The sequence below is a fragment of the Neodiprion fabricii genome, chromosome 1 (genome assembly GCF_021155785.1).
Source record: "Neodiprion fabricii isolate iyNeoFabr1 chromosome 1, iyNeoFabr1.1, whole genome shotgun sequence".
NCBI lineage: Eukaryota > Metazoa > Arthropoda > Insecta > Hymenoptera > Diprionidae > Neodiprion > Neodiprion fabricii.
In genome coordinates, this window is record NC_060239.1 from 38,019,187 (window position 1) to 38,040,614 (window position 21,428).

The 21,428-nt window shown below is 40.1% G+C and overlaps 4 protein-coding genes across 5 annotated transcripts; all 4 read right to left on the minus strand.

Annotated features, from left to right (window-relative positions):
- Nucleotides 1-432: 432 nt before the first annotated feature.
- On the minus strand, nucleotides 433-4,111 carry LOC124187274 (neuronal acetylcholine receptor subunit beta-3-like). Its single transcript, XM_046579665.1, has 8 exons — nucleotides 3,888-4,111; nucleotides 3,639-3,802; nucleotides 3,487-3,531; nucleotides 3,171-3,280; nucleotides 2,838-3,045; nucleotides 2,551-2,743; nucleotides 2,130-2,282; nucleotides 433-1,395 (listed from the first exon to the last, which is right to left on the minus strand). Exons 1-8 carry the CDS (start codon nucleotides 3,949-3,951, stop codon nucleotides 998-1,000), a joined length of 1,335 nt encoding a protein of 444 aa, XP_046435621.1. The 5' UTR covers nucleotides 3,952-4,111; the 3' UTR covers nucleotides 433-997.
- Nucleotides 4,112-4,518: 407 nt separating this feature from the next.
- Nucleotides 4,519-7,020, minus strand: LOC124187260 (neuronal acetylcholine receptor subunit alpha-7-like). Its single transcript, XM_046579658.1, has 8 exons — nucleotides 6,921-7,020; nucleotides 6,632-6,795; nucleotides 6,474-6,518; nucleotides 6,254-6,366; nucleotides 5,945-6,161; nucleotides 5,561-5,753; nucleotides 5,336-5,488; nucleotides 4,519-5,098 (listed from the first exon to the last, which is right to left on the minus strand). The coding sequence occupies exons 1-8, from the start codon at nucleotides 6,982-6,984 to the stop codon at nucleotides 4,689-4,691; spliced, it is 1,359 nt and encodes a 452-aa protein (XP_046435614.1). The 5' UTR covers nucleotides 6,985-7,020; the 3' UTR covers nucleotides 4,519-4,688.
- A 258-nt stretch (nucleotides 7,021-7,278) lies between these two features.
- On the minus strand, nucleotides 7,279-10,574 carry LOC124187278 (neuronal acetylcholine receptor subunit beta-2-like). Of its 2 annotated transcripts, XM_046579670.1 has the most exons (8): nucleotides 10,429-10,574; nucleotides 10,171-10,334; nucleotides 10,019-10,063; nucleotides 9,802-9,902; nucleotides 9,499-9,712; nucleotides 9,200-9,386; nucleotides 8,930-9,082; nucleotides 7,279-8,582 (listed from the first exon to the last, which is right to left on the minus strand). In XM_046579670.1, exons 1-8 carry the CDS (start codon nucleotides 10,490-10,492, stop codon nucleotides 8,176-8,178), a joined length of 1,335 nt encoding a protein of 444 aa, XP_046435626.1. In that variant the 5' UTR covers nucleotides 10,493-10,574; the 3' UTR covers nucleotides 7,279-8,175. The 2 variants fall into 2 exon arrangements, with proteins under 2 accessions (XP_046435626.1, XP_046435627.1); XM_046579671.1 differs by lacking the exon at nucleotides 10,171-10,334 and having other exon boundaries at nucleotides 7,280-8,582; nucleotides 10,429-10,514.
- Nucleotides 10,575-11,145: 571 nt separating this feature from the next.
- Nucleotides 11,146-13,558, minus strand: LOC124187245 (neuronal acetylcholine receptor subunit beta-4-like). The gene is made up of 8 exons (XM_046579657.1): nucleotides 13,391-13,558; nucleotides 13,092-13,258; nucleotides 12,941-12,985; nucleotides 12,753-12,859; nucleotides 12,447-12,660; nucleotides 12,041-12,230; nucleotides 11,811-11,963; nucleotides 11,146-11,624 (listed from the first exon to the last, which is right to left on the minus strand). Exons 1-8 carry the CDS (start codon nucleotides 13,548-13,550, stop codon nucleotides 11,221-11,223), a joined length of 1,440 nt encoding a protein of 479 aa, XP_046435613.1. The 5' UTR covers nucleotides 13,551-13,558; the 3' UTR covers nucleotides 11,146-11,220.
- Nucleotides 13,559-21,428: the final 7,870 nt, after the last annotated feature.

Consider the following 21,428-nt stretch of genomic DNA (forward strand, 5'->3'; position numbering starts at 1 on the left):
CTTGCAGGCTTTATACACCCTCTCTCTCTCTCGCTCTCTAGTATTCAGTTGACAGGATGTTAAGGTGTGCGCTCACTTCAGCTCACCCGAGTCTTTCATCTTCCTCTCTTTGTCGTTGCTTCTTCTATGCAGACGTGCACACTTCTCTTGGTTCACGTTGGACATGTGTTACGCGTAACAGGCATACGCACGATACAAAACCGAACATAGCACGTTGTTCAAAATTTTGTAACGATCTCGTGCCAGAACTTTCGAAGTTCACGTAGATCCATGAAATATCAGTGGGATAATACTGAGACTAATCAGCGTAATATCGTCATGTATAACTTTGTACCATTGTCTATACATTGGTCGATACGCAAATTAAATATCGTTTGAATATGATGAGATTAATTATTTTTATGCTACCGGTATGTTTGCAAATTTAAAAAATGCTAAAAATTGTTTTTTTATTATGGTCATTTTCCGATGGTTTGGTTCAATGATATCGGAGATCCGGAAGGCGATCGGTCTACCATCGTGCAAATTTACTACCGATCACATTTATCAGTACCTCGGAATTTATGTGAATACGACTTTATTGTGTATAGTTGCGTATAATTGTATTGTACAAACATGCGTGAGTGAAATATTTCAGCCCTTGACTGCAGGCGTGCAGAAAATCGAGAGTTTTTTTTTCTGTCGCAGGCTTACATTGAATTTTCACAAAGTTTAACGAATTTTTCACCGAGATCAAATCCTTTTCAAATTTTCGCAATCACCCTATATTTCAGATAAGACTACCGACGATGATTCTTGAACAAACGGTACGAATAACGAATCATACAAGTACGAATAAATAAATTGAGAGGATCAGTTTCGACGTCGTGATTAAACATGGGTGTGTAAATTTTACCAAGTTATCTTCGGTACAAAATTTTTCTCTTCATCTTATTTCCAGTATACGTTAACCCCTCGAGAATGGATAACAAGATGGTTTCCTGGTTTTGAAGAATGTTCAGTAACGTACGATTTCGGGAACGCTCAGAATGTCGTTTTTAGGTGCCAGAACGCATATCATGATGACGTAAGTCCAAAACACAATTAGAAAAGACAGTCGGTCTAGGATAGTGGAGAGCTGTTGCCACCCGGTTGACCTCCCGGAGTTGACGTTGTGCGAGATAAACTTCGCGTCCGTCGATCCGACATTGACCTCCTCTGCTCCGAGTGTCCCGGAAGCTTTAGGTCTGAAAGCGGTCAGCAGGATCAACTGGCCGGTCCTGCTTGTCAGGATCGCGGATGTCGTCGAATCCAACCAGGCAGGCGTGGCGATCGATGTTTCTCCAAGCTGGCGCAGGAAGACGGTCAGAAAAAGGGCGAAGCTCGCGATGATCATCGAGCTTTGATGGAAGTAGACTGAAAATTGTCGGCGCTATAGTTCCGTCCGTTATTGAGATACGTTCAACTTAAGGACGCACCGGCTACACATTCTGAACGAAAAGTGAGTATCAACGATAATATCGAATACTTTGTGATAGGATAAGAATCGGAACAAAATCAACAATAATAATGACGGCAAGGAAATTAAATGCTCAAAATTTAGCAATCAATTGTTTAAAACAAAACATTGTTTAACAAATTTTGAGCGAATGTTTTTCTGTTTTTTTTTTTTGTTTTTCTTTGCGATGAGAAATGGATTTCTTGATTTTTGAAAGAATTCTTTCAGCATTTTGAAATTTCCGTTTTCGAAGATTTATAAAGACTGTATTTACGAAACTATTTGTTCAATGTTCCGGAAACTTCTTAATTGTAATTTACAACGTTTTTGCGAAGACGTAGCCAAAATTCATGATTTTCCTCCATTTTTCGAAATTGAAAATTTTTGAAAACGCAAGTTTCAAAATAATGAGAAAATTCTTTAAAAATTCATGCGTATTTAGAAAAGTCAACGAATTGATTTGACACGACAACGAAAAAAATTTGCTGAACAATGTTTTGTTTAAACAAGTTATTGATCGCTTTTCGGCATTATTGTTGGCATTATTGTTTTCCCGATTTTCCTCTTATCTTAAAGTATTCAATATTGATATGAGAATGTATAGCCAATCCATCCTTAACCGAAAATATACGTAAATTGATTCGATGCTTACGTATCGAGGGCGTGCTCGAACCGTTGAAAGGCACTTGCTCATTCACGTCCCAGATGCAGATTAAATGGCAGATCAGGTTGAGGACTGCCGCTATCAATCGTTCCGGGGAGTTTGGATGCAACCAGAGTACCGTTAAGGTCACTATGATTAGTACTAGAATGAAATTACACACGTGTTACGTAAGATAGATGCATCGTTTGTGGCCATCTTTGTAAGAGTCTGTGAGTATTTATTAATTTGACTTTTGTTATTCGAAAATCAGTGTTTACGTGGATGAAACTGAACACTTCCGTACCACTTGTGACAGAGATTACTCAGAACGAATGTAGCCACAACTGGTAGATACTAACGTCACCCAAACCGGTACGGTTATTCTATTTGGACCGCATATTTACACGACGATAATTCCATTCGTACTTACGAACTGCCGGTGTGATTATAGTCGTCTGCATCATGGTCGAGTGTCGTTCAATGATCAAGCTATAGCTTATCGTTGGAAATGTGAAATTGACTTCCGGAAATCCGTCGATTCTCGTAATAGAGGTGATCGACAGCAATCTCCACTCAGAGTTGGGTACGAATTGAAATAATTCTACCGCTGGGTGGGAGAACATCTGTCGAAAATCGGTATTTTCTTTTTGTGTTCTCTTCAATACAAACAATAGGACGAGATTGTGCCAACGCCGTGCATGCAAGAAATGTACATACCGTCGGATCCCAGATGCGATAAGATATTTCCTCTCCTTTGTACGTCCAGGAACCGAGAAGAATTGTACAATTGTGCCTGTCGAACGGCCAGTCCCGGTAGTCCGAAACGCAACTTGTCAAATATTGGACCATCGGGACACATACTACCACACCCATGTAATGTACCAAGCAGTTTGTTGTCTGCATTCCGTCGGCGCCAAGCTCGACGCTATGCAATTATAAATAAAAGGGTTTAGCAAAGGTAATCGAAGTTCGCCGAGTCATGTACAGGATACTGTTATACAGGTGCATGTTTTACCGATCGAGGAAAAATTATGTGGTATTAGAACTTACGAGTTGTAAATCGATATTGGCGGCACCCAAATTTCATCACTGGTGACTTGGACGAATGTCATATCTTTATAATCCTTCATCGTCCAATTGAGATGTTCATCCCTCCATTCCTAGAGAAAAAAGCATTGTTAATTGACATTTTACCGTAATTTTTTTTTTTTAAATTTTGTCCGTAAAACAGCCTTTGTTAAATTGAACTAGATGTAAAATTTACGGACACCGACAAGAGCCGCGATAACAGCGAAGTTGAGGATTATTTCCAAATAAAAATCAAATTCTTTGTTTTCCACATTCTGGAAAATGTTCCGTCACTCACCAATGACATCCAAGCGTGAAACCTCAGGGTATTTTCACGATCGTACTGCAACGGCAAAGATTATTTAACGTGAGTATTATGAGCGAGATTCGTTAACGGTGGAGAAAATTAATAATCATGCGTAATTTGAAACGCCATTAAATACGACTTACGAAGTCGATGGATTGCGGAAAGAGGGTGACGTGCACCTTGGTGGTCGAGCTGTCATTGACGATCGGACGAACGGTTTTGTCATAATTGCATAACAAATGCCTTCGTAGACGCGAAGCGGCCGAGATTCCTGGCGCCTCGCTGTTACAGTCGCCGTTTGCCTCAACTGGCAGGGATTCCAGACGAAAGAAAAAGGCGTTTGAAATACTCTAACGGACCAGGGAAAATGTTTGTCAACGCTGGTAACTCACCCCAGAATTTCGACGTAGAAACGACGAGGAAGACGAATCCAAGGACGGGCAACGGCGAATTCATGGCGGAAGAAACGCGCGGAGCTCAACTGCGAGAATAGTTTAATAAACTGATTCTGAAATACGAGAGAAACGGTAACACGCGGACGCCCATGAAATACGAAACTTATATACGCCCCCAGGGCTGGCTGCGACGAGCTTATCTATTCGCCGATTTGATTCCGTGAGACTGGATACGCGGATATATCCAGATCTGGAAATGCTTTGCCGATAGAGATTCATCGTTGTAACATCACAGTCGTCGCGGTAATGTGACGTGAATTATAAGAAGATACGAATGAATGTATATCACGAACGTGTCACGCAATATGCTCGTTATAATTTTAGAACTTGGTATTTACCACGTCGACAAGACTTACGTTACACGTGAAGGTGATCCGAAGCTTAGGCTACGTTTAGACTTTTTTTAAAACAAGACGGAAGTACGGGAAATGTGTGAGAAATAAATTATCTCGAAACAGCATGTAGCTGTGGTTTGGATTAATCGTATTATTGAAATAAATTGACCGATAACTTGTAAAGTCGCGGCTTGATTCCGTGATAAATTAATAAAAGGGTATCGAGGTTCTGCTTTATTGATTCAGGTCAAATATTTATTATCCATTATTATAACGTGATTCCCAAAAGTACACATGCAAAAAGGCATCCGTCTAACTTTCTTGTATATACAGAACTAAATGAAGAAATTTTTCATAGGTTTGTTGTTTGTAATTATACTAATTCTACTCAAAGACGTAGTTACTAGAGTGGAAAGTTTTTCAAGCGAGGAAGAGCATCGGGGACCCCGTTAATGTCGTCCTTGGGTACGAGGACATGTATCATGATTATATACGCTAAAAGCACGAAGGCAAAAGCCAGTCGATTCAGTAAGGTGGCTAGATATCGCCATGCGTCAGAGCTTTTGGAATCAAATTTAACCGAGGATCCATTCGAGGTCTCCGATCCGACACCGTTTTCCTCTGTTTCGAGTGGTGCGGCAGCTTCCGGGTTCAAACTTGTCATCGGGAAGGACCAGCCAATTTTGGTCATTGTAGAAGATACGGATACCACCCAATCAGGGGCGGTTATCGAGAATTCCTTCAACTGACGCAAGGCGACCGTCATGAAAAGGGCGAAACTGGCGATAACCATGGAACTGTGATGGAATACCACTGAAAATCATTCGTAATCAATTGGCATTCGGTTGGTGGAAAGGCGGGTGTAGTTCCAAGTTCAAAGAAAGCAACGTTTCGTAAACGTGATAAACTACTGTACGTAAAGAGGAATGCGATTTTTGTTTCTTTGTATAAGCAGTCGACCGCATCAACTTCGTAATGTTTCTCTTCGATGCCATTTCTTTTAGGCATCGATTACCCAGGTACACGACAGATTAATGATTTTCTGCTTACATATCAAGGGTGTCGTCAAACCGTTGCTAGGCACTTTCCAATTCACGTCCATAACGCAGATCAAATGACAGATCAAGTTGAGGATAGCCAGTACCAACCGTTCAATGGCATCTGGATCTAACCAGAGCACAGTCAGTGTCATGATGATCAGTACTAGAATTAAAATTTCGAGTCATGTCCAGATCTGTGCGTCCTCATAGACCGTTTAGGGTGTTATATACTCACGAACTGCAGGGGCAAGGATTGTGGTCTGCATAAAGGTTGAGTGTCGTTCAATTATTACGCTGTACACTATCGTTGGAAACGTGTAATTGAACTTTGGAAACCCGTCCACTCTCGATGAACTGTCAATGGACAGCATCTTCCACTCGTTGTTGGGTATGAAATCATAGAATGTCGATTCCGTCAAGTTGAAGGTCTGAAAAGGCAGAAATCGTGATGTAAGAAATACTAATTTCACAAAAACCTTGCATCTGGTACTTCGAAAAGGTGGTTCTGGATCGAACTATCAAATACGAATACTTATCGCCTCCCATAGACTTGCGAAATTGTTACATGCTTCAGTGCGGACATACCTGAATAATTATGGAAGATGTACGATAGTGTTACCTGATCCAGACCTTGAATGATCCGGATGTCCTTCTCTTTGTAGATCCAAGAACCAACAAACATTGTACAATTATGCCTGTCAAACGGCCAGTATCGGTAGTCCGAAGCGCAATGTGAGACGAACTTCACCAACGGTCGACAGACCATATGCCCAAATAAATTGAGAATACATCTAGTTTTTGGTATTATGTTCTCTCTGTTATAGCCAACGTCTGCACTGTATGAAAATAAGGTAGTTGTAGGCTTACAACGAAAATAGAGTTTGAATTCATCTTGGTTTGTACATTAATCGTTCGAAATCAGTCTTACGAATTGTAGAGACTTATCGGCGGTTTCCAAATTTCATCGCTAGAAACCTTCAGTGCAGTCACGTCACGGGCATAACGTTTCGAATACCATGCCAGATTTTCATCCCACCAATACTGAAAGATATTCTTTCTTATTTTTACTTATTCTCGCCATTAGCAAATTTAAATTTCCTATCGGTTCCAAAAATCCCGCATGAAGAATAAGCGCTTCAAAAACATACCAATTCCAACCAAGCCTGCAGCGTGAAGGTATTTGTGCTGTCATCCTGAAACGTAACAAATATGATAAAAACATTAAACTTCTACAATCACTAAATATACAAGCGTATAATTTCCAACACTTTTATACGCATATATATCTATAAATATGATGTCTTACAAAATCGATGTATCTTGGATGTAAACTGATTAACACCAGCGATTTCAATCCATCCATGTATATCGGACGAATTACGGGATCGTAATTGCAGAACAAGTCTTGTCGGAGGCGCAAAGTGACCTGGGCATTGTCCACTTTGTTATCACAGTCCAGAGCTGCGTCAACTGGCAGGGGTTTTAGGCAAAAGAGAAACACGTTCGGAATGAATTGGAAACACAAAAGAAATATCTATCATAAAAAATACCGAATCTTATTGACAGTAAGCAAATATCCAATGATCAAAACTCACCGGAGAACTTTGTGGTGGAAATCGCAAAGAGGGTGAGCCCCAAGACTAGCAGTTTTGTATGCATGGCAGACCAGCGTGCTCAGGCAACTCGAGACTGAACCACTACGATAGTTTAATTCACAGAACCATGCGCAGTCGTCAAAATGGTGTTGCAGACGGTGCGGTGAAATCGGACACTGACAAACGCCCCCAAGGACGAACACCGATTGATCTTATCGACAGCTGTTTTGATTCATTGGAACCAGAGACGCGGGATTATGCGTTAATGTGAGAACAACATGTGCAGTGCTTTGCGGATAACTTTCATCGCACACATCTATGTGTGTTAAACTTCATTTAATGGCCTCAAAATTGTTCGTTTATCGGTACATGCAATCTTTAGTCAATATCAACGAGAATAACGTTGTACTTACACTTCATCGGTAACGCCAAACAGCGCTTATGTCTATGAATCTGAAGCTGGGACACCATATTACAGCTCTTTTCACAAACAACGACACGTTGATGAAAAACAAGAAATAATCATTTCCAAGTGACACAGTGGTTTCCATTGATATGTAGAACAGATATTGACCTCAAGTTTTTATGTAGAGATTCCTGGACATGTAGGTCATTTGAGATCAAAGAAAAACGTTAAATGGATTATTTGTCAACGTTTCCATTGATCACCTCGCACAAGCTAAATCTAACTCTTAACGTTCTGCAAGAGTTCTCTCAAGATACGTAAGGCGATACGACGTTGGTAAATTGTACAGAACCAGCTGTTACATGTCTATGTATTTTTTTTTTAATTACATTCTGTGATCGATGGTCTGTAGAATCTTCTGACAAATAAATACATCACGATTACCTTCACAAACATTCCCAGTCTCGACGTATTGCATTGGCAAGCATCAATTCGTCCGGTATAGAAACATTTCTTCCAATACGAGGATTAAAATCATGCTTGTTGGTCTTAGACTTTAGGTGGTGAATGTTTTATACACTTCTCATTAGATTTTTAAAATCACCTATCGTCGGCTCAGAGTCACGGCAATTTCAGCAATGCGTGAGCAAAAATTTGAAAATCTTGAATATTTTATCATCCATAACATCTAATTAAAGAAATAATCAAATGGTATATTTTTTTTTCGATACCCAATATAAATATCATGAAATTATGTCGATTGAAAATTATTCGGATCAAGTTTATTGTCGCGAAAATTTAAACCTGTTTGACTCGCTGCTATCTTATTATAAAAAACAAGGTACTTCGCTAAGGCATGAAATAAAGTGAAGGTACATCGGGTACCTCGAAAACGTCGTTCCTAGGTATGAGAACAGTTATCATAATGAGATATGTAAGTAAGACAGTGGCAAAAGCCAGTCGGTCTAATAGAACGGCTAAATGCCGCCAAACTTTATTGCCGGTCTCAATTTTAATCGAAGAATCATTCGAGGTCGCCAATCCAATATTATCTTCGTCTGCTCTGACAGTGGCAACAGCTTTCGGGTCCAAAGTTGTCAGTACGATCAATTGGCCAGCCCTGCTCGCCAGGATTGAAGCGATAGCGAATGTCAACCAGTCAGGAGGGGAAACCGACGTTTTCTTCATTTGGCGCAGAAGAATCGTGAGGAGTAGAGCAACGCTGGCAATAACTATGGAACCCTGATGAAATACCACTGAAAATCGTCAGTATTACATTGTTAACTGTTCCGTCGGAAAGGTATACTCGTAACGTGAACTACAACGAAAGGGATAATTATACGATTCGTATCTAAACGTTGTGTCGGTAAGAATTCAAGACAACAGACCGTGTAACGTAGTCAGGACGACTATGTGTTTTTCGGTAACGGGAAGTGCCATAAAAATGTAGCCATTACCGTAACTGCTTCTATTTTTAAAATTTAGTACGACGAAATGTATGTACAGTCGACCCGGTTGAAAATACAGTGTCAATGCAATGTTCCAGCGTTGTTTTTCTCAGTCTATTGTACCAATGATGTTAAGATTTGTGTGTAAAGCTTACATATGGAGGGTGTCGTCGAACCGTTGAATGGGACCTGCTCGTTCAAGTTCATGACACAGATTAAATTGCAAATCAAGTTGAGGACTGACACTACCGATCGCTCAACGGAAATTGGGTCCAGCCAGAGCACCGTTAACGTCAGGATGACCAACACTGTGGGAATTAGAGACATTGCAGCGTTGGATGTTACGAGAACGCGTGCGAGTTTCGATCCATCGTCATTTGAGATAAAATTTAAATATATAACGGTAATAAATTATAATTACTCACGAATTACAGGAGCGAAAATGGCGGTTCCCATGGAAGCTGAGTTCCGTTCAATAACGACGGTGTATATGATCGTTGGAAATGTGTACCCCTCGGCGATTCCATCCTCTCTCTGAGTGTACTGAAACGACAGCATCTTCCACTGGGCGTTGGGTGTGAAATCGAACATGCCTATAGCCGGAAAGTGATGCTTTTCGAACCGAAGAAAATGAGGAAGAGATTCATAATCGGTATGTACGTAAGTCAAAACTGAAGAAAACAATCACGAGCACTCAACGATTACGGATATGCAATTATGTTACCTTGTGATCAATAGCCAAGTACTTTATTTCCTCCTCTTTGTAAGTCCACGAAGCAAGAACAATTGTACAGTTGTGCCTGTCGAAGGGCCAGTTCCGGTAATCCGTGACGCAATTAGAAACGTACTTCAAATCTGCTACGCAACCTATGTACCCATAGTTACTCAGAAAACAGTCAGTTTTCGGTATTCCATTGGGGCTCCTGCTCCCTCCCGCACTGCAGAAGTACGTAAAGCGAAAGGTTTAAAAAGAGATTGCAATCGAAATTTAAACGAATTCATATCAACTTTGCGAGATGAGTCTTACGAGTTGTAATGAGCTATTGGTGGGACCCAAATTTCGTCGCTCGTAACGTGAAGTAGGCGTGGGTTGTTACCGCGCCACATCAGATTTGGGCTTGGCCATGACTAAAACAGTTAGATTGATATTGTTCTTTTTTCCTATCTGTGGCAAAATTTAGACACCATTTTAACACATGGACTAATTATTATCACCCAGTCGTCATGCACGTATCGACACTTACCATTCCCAACCAAGCGTGAAATATCATAGTATTTGAATCTTCGTCCTGCAAGAATAGGGATTATACGTGTATCAGTTGGGACGGCCGGACTTTATCAAACCACAAAGATCTACTCATGAATTAACGTGATGACTTTAGGGACTATATCTTACGAAATTGATGAATTTTGGGAACAGAGAGAGAGCGACTCTGGTTCTGTCATCATAAAGTCTGGCACGAACAGTGCGATCGTAGTTGCAGAGCAAATTTTTCCTAATTCGTGAAGTGGCCGAAACACCCTGCGTACTATTGTTACAGTAGTCTGGGGCTGCGTCAGCTGTCACAAATCACGGGTTCGACGAAGTAAATGTTTATGTTTCACCATAAAAACACACGGTTTGTAACGTAACGATACGTCGTTTGGAACTCACCGGAGAATTTCGTGGTGTAAACGGCGAGAAGGGCGAGCACCAAGATCAGAAATTTCAGCTCCATGACAGAGGAGACCGCGGAAGTTGCGCGAAGCAGAATAGTGACATCAGATGAATGAACAAAGCGACACACAAGCCTCGAATGGTCGAACACAGACGCCTTTGTAATTTGACGCAAACAAACGCCCCCAAAAGTTGCTTACGATAAGCTCATCGAATGCTTTATAATTTGAGTTGGTGAAACTGGATATGCAACATTCACCCATGTGCAGATGCATCAACGGTCACTATCATTGGTAATGTAAATTTTCACCGTATCATCATGAACTCGCTGAACCGCAATTCAAAAATCCGTTATGCGGTTGAAGCCCGAAGTTTGTTGTTAACAAAAAAGTTGTCTGACGTGTCATCGAAAACACCAAAAATCGACTATCTTGACTACTGGTACAGTAGTTTGGGATTGTCGCTGATCTGCACAAAGGGATCGAACCAGGTTTGCTTTTGACACATTTTCGCCACCAGAGGGCACCAAAGGCGAGTAATCTTTTAATTTAAAAATAAATATTTACAAATCTACGTACCTGTCTCGTTTCATTTTATTTACTGTATGAATAGTATTCCGCGAACGTGTTGTAGAGGTCTTTACTTACGATCGGCACTCTGAATTATGCACATCAAAATTTCAATGAATAAGTTTGGCGTGATACAAATTTCGTGTACTTTTTTATTTAAAAACTTTACATACGATTCTTGTCAAGCAAAATGACTTGCTGGGTTAGTTCCAAGAATTTTTTATGACTGTACAGGAAAATCAGGGGCATCGGTATTGATGTCATTCCTCGGTGTGAGAACCCATATCATAACAACGTAGGTGATAAAAGCACCGGCAAACGCCAACCGATCTATAAAAGTGATCAGGCGTTGCCAGGCGTTGGAGCTTCCGGGATCATTTTCAGCTTGCGGACCATCCGCGTCAACCAATCCGACGTCATCGTTTTCTGCTTCAACCGTCGCAGAGTCCGATGGATTCGAATTCTTCGCCTCAGCCAACCGAGCAGCCCTGCTTTTAAAAATTATCGATTCCGTCGATGCCAACAACGCTGAAGCGGTGCCCGATATTTCCAACATCTGACGCAGCACGACCGTCAGAAAAAGGGTCACGCTTGCGATGATCATCGAATTTTGATGGAATACCACTGAAATTGATTTGTATTAGAACCGCTGTCGTGTCCGCCGCAGCATATTTATTCGGAATCGCAAGGAATCTTGTTGTTTTTCACTAAATTTCAATAAACTCGGGAAATTTAAAAAAAAATATGAAAATTAGTCAGTTAAACTTATTTTCAGCGTGCGAGTAGAGGCGGTAATAAATTGTAGCTTACATATCGAGGGCAAAGATGAACCGTTGAAGGGCACTTTCTCACTCAGGTTTAACATACACAATAAATGACAGATCAAGTTGAGAGCTGCCAATAACAATCGTTCGACGGACGTTGGATCTAACCAGAGTACCGCCAAGGTCAGGATGATTAAGACTGGAATGGAATTGGGCTTTATTTCGTGATTGGAGATGAAATATTTCTAACCAGAACCGCGCGCGATTTATACTCACGAACTGCAGGGGCGAGGATGGTGGTCTGCATGTAGGCTGAGTATCGTTCGATGATGACATTGTACACGATCGAAGGAATCGTTATATCATGAGATATGCGTGGCGTCATATTTTCGATAATACCAAAGGACACAAGTTTCCACTCGGGGTTCGGGGTGAAATCTAAAGTCATCAGTCCGCCAAAAACTGTCTGCCAAAAGTGGAATGAAAATATTTATTAACCTAATTTACTACACTAACTAACCTAATTTTACGTCGAGAATGAACGCATTGAGAATTTTCCCGGCAATTCTGAAAGTGTATTATCAATTTGTTACCCATATGAACTGAACTTTTTACAGGTATTCAGCGATTTTGAATTATGAAATGACCGAATTAAAGAATTAAAAATGTGTCGATCTTATACCTTTTTGTCCTTGACGTGATACTTTATTTCATCATGGCTTTCAAACCACGAACCAAGTATAATTGAGCAGTTGTGTTTGTCGAAGGGCCAGTGCCGATAGTCCGCGACACAGTGCGACACGTAATTCATCTCTACTACACAGTGGAAATCTCCACTGGACAACAGCACACAATCCGTTGGTGGTATTTCCATGTGCTCGTAACCAACTTCCGCCCTGTGTTGAAAAACGACGGATGAAGAATTAACCGTACGTTAATACATACTCGTTGAGTTAGTGCTAAGTCTGATTGTTACTCGTCAACCTACGAGGAGTACATAGTTAAGGGTGGCATCCAAATTTCATCGCTGTCAATGTGAAGTCTGTCGATGCCTCGCTTTCCACTTGTCCAACTTAAATTGCCGTCAGACCAACTCTGAAAGATTACGAACAGACCTCGACGTACTTTTTATGTTGATTTTAGGTATTAAATTCTCGTTAGACTTTAACAACTTACTAGTCTTATCCAAGTATGAAATATTAGAATATTTTTACGATCCACCTGGAATATATAACAAACTGTGTGATATAATCGCGATGTGTAACGACGACTGCACTCAAACTTTTAGTTATTTCGTATAAAGTAGTTGACCGCAGGGAAAGCTCACGAAATCAATGTGTTTTGGAGTCAAAGCAATCGACACCACCGTAGTTCCGTTGGTTGAAACTCCGGAAGGACGAATAAACGGATCGTAATTACGCAGCAGACATCTTTTCAATTGCACAGTAGCCGGTTCACCCTTTCTAACACTGCTACAGTCCGAAGAGGCGTCGACTGAGATGCGTGGATTCCGGATGAAGTCGAAAGGTGTTCGAAACAAAGACGACGTCGTCATAGTTAACATCATAAACAAATTATTCAGATATCAGAAAGCATAATCGTATAATTATCGCTTGTGGAACTCACCCGAAATTTTTGCCGTGTGTACGGCGAAAATAACGATCCCCAAAAACAGCCGTTTCGTCAACATGACGGGAAAATCTTGGACGGTAACACGGAGTCGTATAATTAAGAGTGATCGGAACCAGAGGAAATCATGAAATGGTTTACACACGTGGCCGCCCATGAAATGCGAACCTAACGAACGCCCCCCGACGCGTGTCGATGCATTATCAGCGTTGATTTGATTTAACAGTAGAGTTCTTCGATATCAAGGTCTTTGCAAAACGTTACGTCAAATATTGTCCGCTACATTGATTGTAGAAACGCACATTTCTGCAGAGTCAACGAAAATATTCAATTTCCTGATAATGTGGATTGTCTTTACACTATGGTTTTCGCAAACAGGTTCTTTAAGATCATAGGGAAAATACTGGGGGTCGATTATTACCTTTGAACTGCAGCGGTTCGCTAAAATTATACATATATGGTGAATCGAAGAAATATGAATTTTAAAATTGTAATTAAAACTGCAGTATCTCAATCGTGTTTATACTGCAGTATAGAAAATATTCTTTTTTATAACACCGTTGATTCATTCGCTTATTGTTGAGAAATGTCGTTTATTTTATAGAATTTTTGCGTATGATATAAATTTATCAACGATCTCTATTCAGACCTCGTCATAACTTTAGTACGATTTTGCAGTATTACTTGAACGATCTTGTCTCAAATTATTAACAATCACGCGAATGTCGAGTCGACGAATAAAGATTCTATTTTTGTAATTTATCCACGCCGCAAAATGATCGAATATCAAATAACTACGTGATAAGATGGAATATTTCATTTCAAGATTTAGCTACGGTGAAAAAATTTTCAAAGCCTCAACCTGACCGCAAATTTTCCATCAGTCTCATCATCTCATCGTCAGATGCACGAACAAACGGTAAAAAGTTTCAGGCTCCAGAAATACACTCAACCTCACATGCGGAAGACGCAACTTACTCCAAGAAACGCTCCAACCTGAAGGCAACAGGCAATCGTTTATCGTTCGCGATCGGGGATGAAGGTCACGTATAGTTAGGTAAAGAGCATGGCTTGTAACGCGTCTCTGCGAAGAACCGGAGGGACCAAAAGAGCGGGGCTCGTCGTCTGGAATCGATCCTCGCGTAAAGAAATTTATCCGCGGTAGGAAAGGTGACGTTGGCGACAGGCGTGTGTGAGTGCAACGCGCGTTGCATTCGGCGACGACGCCGCTGCAGCGAAATACGCGATCGGCTTGGACGAGCGGAAGGCGGCGACAAGAAGCCGAGGAGCCATTGGCCACAGCCATGACCAATCATCCTTTGACATTCGTTTCTTTCACTGCCGGACCTCGACATGCGTATGTCGCCTAAGATGCCTGTACCGAATGCTTGCATCTTTCCTCGGCTCTTTGTGCACCTTCGCAGACATGCACGCGTTACACCGAAGTAGCTTCCAGAGTCCACGCGTCTGCAGATCACCGGCGGTTCCTTGGCGTTATGATACTCGCGCTGCGCGTATCGGCTAAGGGCGATTCCGCACTCTGAGAAAAATCTGAACATTTCACGAAAACGGTCGAGGTGAGTGCACCAGTTATCGACGCGGTTAGAGCCGATTATTGACCCTTTTATTTTTAAAAATTACAAGTTGACGGAAGAAATTGTGAATTTATTTATTGTTAAAACCAATTGCTAGAGGGTTAGACGCTAAAAATTTATTTTTTGGTAATTTTAGAACTGAGGATCAAACGGATGCAACAAAAAACGATCAATAATTGCGACAGGGTCGGTAATTGGAATACTTACCTTGTATAGTCGTATTTTAAGGAAATTGTAAAAGGAATAATCGATAGTCGATATTGGACAAAATTGAAATCAGAATTCAATATATGATTTTCAGCCAGTCACAATTCTGTTTACGTCCTGAGAAAAGTATTTCTCAAACCGTTCGAAGACGTAATTGTAATACGATTTTATAAAATGATTTTTAATTTTATCGAAATCGAACAAGCTTCGTTCAACTTGAAAAAAAATTTCTCATTATACTTCAACAAAGTACGCATATACATATATAGTGAATAACTTCCTGATGAAATTGAAGCGTTAGTGTTAGTAATTTGATGAAATTGTCACATCATACAACGTTGCCAAAAAAATTACATAAATCTACAAATACCATTTCACAAAATTGTTTTATAAAATCAATGAAACTTTTACCGACAGCAGAGAGTAATTGTACTTACTGATTCTCATAAATAATCAGACAATTTTACCATCGAGTCAAATAAAACAAAATTATTTCCTCTAACCCAATCGAATAATCACGGTTGAACAATGAATTATTATTTTTCTCCGCGGTAGTTGTACAGCTTGCAGAGTCTCAGGGAATGCTCCATATGTATCCGTACGCGTATCCCACCGTGTGTGGACGGAAGCGTGTATATGTGTAATGTTCACACATCGCACAGTTTCTACCCACACTTTCCACGCCCTATCTTTCTCTCTTCTCCGCGCTCTCGTCTCTCTTTCTTCTCTATCGCTTTCTCTACAACAGTGTATGTGCATACCTGCATGCGGCTCACACACACACACATATATATATATATATGCACACGCATCACACATACGCGGATGCGTACTTGAAAAGATAACGAGAGAAGAGAGAGAGAGAGGAAGGATATGTCGACGCTTCCTCGACGCCGGGCAGCGATGAACTGATACGGATTGCCGTTTTGCCGGAGGGTTGTTGACTCGCGTAATACTCTTGGAAAAACTGCAACGACAGATTGAAGAGCTACGCCCAGCACTTGTATGTATGTAGCATAAATACGTGTTGGTACATACCGTATACCCAACATGTAAAACCAGACTGACGTGCACCGGGTTGGTGAAATCGGTATTGATCGGTGAATTAATGTCAGAACCACAATAATAGGCGACAATAATAATAAAACTTTTTCATTTTTTATTCATACGTACCCTTCGAAAACTTTGTTTTTAGTTTCAAAGAAAGCCCTCGTGAAACCGGAAGTCTGTACAAAAATTCTAAAAGATGACTCATCCGGTTTGAATTTTTTCAAACACGCTAATCGAGATATCTCGAAAACTATACAAGTTCATTGTTTATATACATTGTACAATTATACATCGTATAAATGAGTGAAGACGATTATCGACTTTAAACTTTTTTATCGAGTACCAGATGAACAGCAGGGTGTGTGGTAGTCCCGACCTTTTTTAAAGATAATTCAACTATCTACAAAATGAAACCAAAAATAGTTTCACAGCTTGTACAGTTTTCAAGATATTTCGGTTAGAGTGTTTCAAAAATTCAAACCGGATGAGTCATGTTTTAGAATTTTGGCACCGAGTTCCGGTTTCACGAGGCTTCGTTTGTGACTAAAAACTAAGTCTTCGAAGGGTACGTTAGAGGGAAAAAAAAACTAAAAAAAAAAAAAACCGGGCTGCACAGGATACAGATTAAATCCGCCTGCATTTATGCAATTCGGCTGGTTATATGACCGAAATACGCCTGTTTACAGCAACCGAGATTACATTTTACCGTTCGATTTTTGTCTATCATTGTTCACGATTGCTAGAATGCACCCTGAACGTCCTGAATACAGGGTAATTTAAACTATGGTAAATTAGCACAAAATAAACTGGTGCAAGGGTCTCATTTCACGATTGCACCATTATAGATTTTTGATGTAAGTAATATTAATATTTTGTGACGAAATGAAAAAAATCACGTTTAAAGTTAAATATAATATTTACAAATCAAATTACGAAGAAACTGCGTAAATAGAACAAAATCGTATCGATAAGTCGGTGATTTTTTTTTATTATTTTGTTTTTTCTATTAACAAATTTACCCATCGTAGTGTAAAAATGAAAAGTTAAGTAATTGTTACTCATAATTGCCTTGCACGAAGCACGCATGCACATTACAACAGGCATGCATGACCTGTACGCGACAAGTCTGCCGTAAGTACAGGAATATCTACATGCAGATATAATATTATTCGATTTCTTACTCTCGTTAATAACGTCTCCCGCAGATTCTTCTTAGATACTTACCAATACACACCCATAACGCATATAAAATATGCATATTCGACAAACGCACATCCCCGTGGAACGATGTTACTCTCCACATACGCATCATCAAGGTGCATCACGCATGTGCAATGCCACGCAAAGGAAGGACGGTGCCTCAATAAAATCTGTACTTACCTGCGTACAGGTGTATACATATAATGCTGTCTGCACACGGGTATGCACGCGTGCAGATGCGCGTGCACATGGTTACCAATATCAATTATACATCAAACGTATGTATGTACACTTGGGGACAATGAATCTGACACGGCTTATTTTTTACACTAGACAGTTATGTTGGCAGCACAGCGAAACCTACAGCGCCACAGTGGACCAAGCGCGAAACAAACTCAATCTCAATAAATATAACGTAACCCATCACCGTCGAACCTAACCTTAGAACACGTGTCATTCTAACAATTCGTCATCCCCACGGTATTCTAAGGTTAGATTCGACGGTATGGGTTACGTTACGTTTACTGAGATCGAGTTTGTTTCGCGCTCGGCCGACTATGGCACCGCAGGTTTCTCCGTGTTGCCAACATAACAGTCTAGGGGAAAAAATTAACAATCTCAGATTCACTGTCCCCAAGTGTACGTACAGCTACATATACACATGTATATACAGTACATGTATGTAAATACATAGTTATAACGTATATATTTGCGTGCGAGATGATACCTCGGTCCATCGACGCGTCGACGAATCAACTTCTGAGTTTTTAAAAAGCGCATATCGCGCGTCGTTCGTATTTATATCACACACATACGCGGTGTACGGTGAAACCGGGTCGCCGTCCCCTTTGACTAGGGTCAGAGGGGCGATTGAGACGATGAGGGCGTGGAGGAAGAGGTAGCCACGGGGAGGTGGGCGGGGGGGGGGGGGAGGAATTAGCTGCCCCCCCATTTTCCCCTCACCGTACAGCTTCCGAGCGACTGTAAAGTATCTCTTCTCACATGTTATATCCCCGGGCTCGCCTATGTAGGTATGTATATATACGTATATTATACATACACGCGTCACCATGGTGTACATATGTATACGTATACATGCGTGTACAGAATATGCACGTATAGAGAGCGCGAAGACGCGAGAGCTGAGATCCGCATTATATGTAACATCCAGGGCGACCGCAGGGCGTGGCCGTGATACCGCGAGCGGTTTTATTTATTCGATCGATTTTTATTTAAGCGAGTATATTCATTTTTACTTATTTCTTCTTCTTCTTCTTCCTTTTCCTTTACACTTTTCATTCCCGGTCCTGCACCGCGCACTCGTCGTTCGTTGCGTATTTTTCCGTTTCATAGTTCCAACATTTTCTGTCGTCTTTTTTCTTTCGTTTTATATCAGGTAGCGTCGTCGTTGTTTGGTTTTTTTTTGGTTTTTTGTTTTTTTTTTTTTTTTTATACGTTACTTTCTTCTTCCTCCTCCCTTTTTTCTTGTCCTTCCTGCAGTGCAGTTTCCAATACTCCTTTTCGCCTGTACATATAGGTATATATACCTATTACGCGTGTATACGGCTAGCTGCAGAATTTATTACTACACTCATGCACCGAGTATGACGGTCGATGCATCGGCAATCCGATCACGCACCATGCGATGTGCGTACGTGGGATTGTATAAAAGGCATAGGCGTGTGTTTCTTTATAGGTATACGACGCGAAGCGCGATCATGGCAGCTCGGGGAGATGAAGAAATGGGTAAAATCTACACCCCCCTCCCCGCCCCTCCGCCCTCCTGGCCGACCGCCCCACAGAGATTCAGCCTGTGTCGCCGCAAAGTGGACGTATCCATAGCGTGGATCTTGGATAGTCTGGACTAAGCGTGGAGTATATTCGCGACAACGTCGACGATGTGTACAATTTTCTATTAATTGTTTCAATTATAAGAAGGGGGATAAACGGCTACTAATTCACAAGTTTGTCGACCTTTTTACTTGCACCTGCTTGCTTGCGTTCGAGAAATTAATTTAACCCTAGAACGGTAACGTCGGGTGAAAAAACACCTCACGATAATGTAAATTTATGTATGTGTAAATGTTTGCATATTTCGTTTACTGATTTTCGGTCACTTTTTTGGTACTTGGGCAAAAAGTTTTTCGCCACGCGTGATTCTTTATTAAAAAAAGAGAAGAAAATGAGACCCTATAGGACTCTTAACGATACGATGTACCAAAGATTTGGAATCCTCAAGATTGGGGTGTTTTTTTCACCCTCCGTTACTTGAACAGGTAAAAAAAAAAATACCGTTCTAGGGCTAACCGAGAAACAAGCAATCTAGTCGATTCTTTTTCCGCATTACCTCGAAGTATTCGAATTTCATACGACGCGTTATGCAACAGCCAAGAAATTCCGTATACCTAGATATGTATGCCAACTTGGTGCAGAATTGATAGTTAGGAAAAAGTTGTTGAATCTTTTATTTCTACAAGACCTGACGACAATTATATACGTATATATTATATATAGTATGTCTCGATTGAGCTTTTACCCGAAAGCTTTGGATTTGCTATATGTATGTATATGTATACCAGTATACCTATATTACATATATTAAAATATGTGTGACCCATTGAAAGGACCGTTGCATAAATGCGCGGTAGCATTTATACAGTGCGATATCCGCCGTATCTTCGTTTTCATCGTTTATATATATTATGTAATATAAACCACACCAAGGAAACACCTCTGTCATATAAATTTTAATCATACATAGTGCTGTCCTATGTATTTCTGTGTCTGCCGTGTGCGCTGCTCTCTAGGAAAATCCCAAGCACCCGATTTATACCCATCATACCTTACGTACGTTCCTTACGTATATGTTATATATAAAGACAGGCGAATGGATGAACCACACGATTGCGAATTGCAGTTCATTATTGATAATCAAGTAGGTACACACAGTATGTCGTTCGTATTTGGTATTTATATGTATAGCTTATTTACTAGGTAGGGATGCCAATTAACCAAAACCGTTATACTAATAGGTATGGATTTCATATAGTTACATTATAGCTATACATGTAAGATGTACGTTTATATTTATAATGTATAATGTATGTATATATTTTTGTCACCAAAAATTGGTGCAAGTTTAATTGAACCAAGTGAGAAAAAAAATTGGGTAACAATCGCGTGACTTTGCGAACAAAAATTTCTTAAATAAACGTAGTATACACATAATATATAGAATGGAATAATAATAACTTTGTTATTATTAAATGCGCAATGTATGTATGTGTGTGTGTATATATATATATATATATATATATATATATATATTTATATAATTGCGTAATTATAAATAATGATTAGACTACTATATAGTCATTTAGTTAATAATTATTTATCATGTTAATTAATATTATTGTTATTTATATCGTTTAAGGACGCGACTGATTAATTCTCTCAACACACTTATAACCCCTGCAGCTGCGGCTGTCGAATCTTTATTTCACGTCACTTCGTGCTACAGTCGAGTTTCTTTGGTTTTGTCATGTCTAAATTTTTGTTTAAAATTTATTCATTACATACGTGTATATAATTTAAGTTTAATTAAATTCAATTTAAATCGCATATGTTTATATCTAATCTTCATCCGCGTATCTTATATTCTACTTCACATTTTCGCATACTTTTATACCTAATATGACTTGACAACTTTTTTTGTTATTTTATAATTCTGCGCACTATAATGTGTATAGATATATTAGTAGTTCGTCGATGAAGGAAGCATATTGTACATATATGTACACACTCGCTCACTCACGCACACACATCCATACACCTACAGCCACACACGCGTACGTACATGTGCACACATATGTATACGTGTGTGTACGTATGCGTGCAACAAAATTACAACCGTCGCAATTATACACATTTTACATTGTTCGGCATTGTCTGTATATTATATAATAATATATTCATAGGACGCG

What these genes read in the sequence shown, in the direction of transcription:
- LOC124187274 (XM_046579665.1), bottom strand. Translation starts at nt 3,951, where the DNA reads ATGAATTCGCCGTTGCCCGTCCTTGGATTCGTCTTCCTCGTCGTTTCT. An exon ending in TTCCGCAATCCATCGACTTC is followed by an intron (nt 3,532 to 3,638) that starts GTAAGTCGTATT and finishes TTGCCGTTGCAG; the next exon opens with TACGATCGTGAAAATACCCT. An exon ending in ATCGCATCTGGGATCCGACG is followed by an intron (nt 2,744 to 2,837) that starts GTATGTACATTT and finishes GATTTTCGACAG; the next exon opens with ATGTTCTCCCACCCAGCGGT.
- LOC124187260 (XM_046579658.1), bottom strand. Translation starts at nt 6,984, where the DNA reads ATGCATACAAAACTGCTAGTCTTGGGGCTCACCCTCTTTGCGATTTCC. An exon ending in ATCCAAGATACATCGATTTT is followed by an intron (nt 6,519 to 6,631) that starts GTAAGACATCAT and finishes GTTACGTTTCAG; the next exon opens with GATGACAGCACAAATACCTT. An exon ending in CCGATAAGTCTCTACAATTC is followed by an intron (nt 6,162 to 6,253) that starts GTAAGACTGATT and finishes ATTTTCATACAG; the next exon opens with TGCAGACGTTGGCTATAACA.
- LOC124187278 (XM_046579670.1), bottom strand. Translation starts at nt 10,492, where the DNA reads ATGGAGCTGAAATTTCTGATCTTGGTGCTCGCCCTTCTCGCCGTTTAC. An exon ending in ACTTGGCTATTGATCACAAG is followed by an intron (nt 9,387 to 9,498) that starts GTAACATAATTG and finishes CGGTTCGAAAAG; the next exon opens with CATCACTTTCCGGCTATAGG. An exon ending in TTCGACGACACCCTCCATAT is followed by an intron (nt 8,583 to 8,929) that starts GTAAGCTTTACA and finishes GACGATTTTCAG; the next exon opens with TGGTATTTCATCAGGGTTCC.
- LOC124187245 (XM_046579657.1), bottom strand. Translation starts at nt 13,550, where the DNA reads ATGGGCGGCCACGTGTGTAAACCATTTCATGATTTCCTCTGGTTCCGA. An exon ending in TTCATACTTGGATAAGACTA is followed by an intron (nt 12,860 to 12,940) that starts GTAAGTTGTTAA and finishes GTAATCTTTCAG; the next exon opens with AGTTGGTCTGACGGCAATTT. An exon ending in CCCTTAACTATGTACTCCTC is followed by an intron (nt 12,661 to 12,752) that starts GTAGGTTGACGA and finishes TTTTCAACACAG; the next exon opens with GGCGGAAGTTGGTTACGAGC.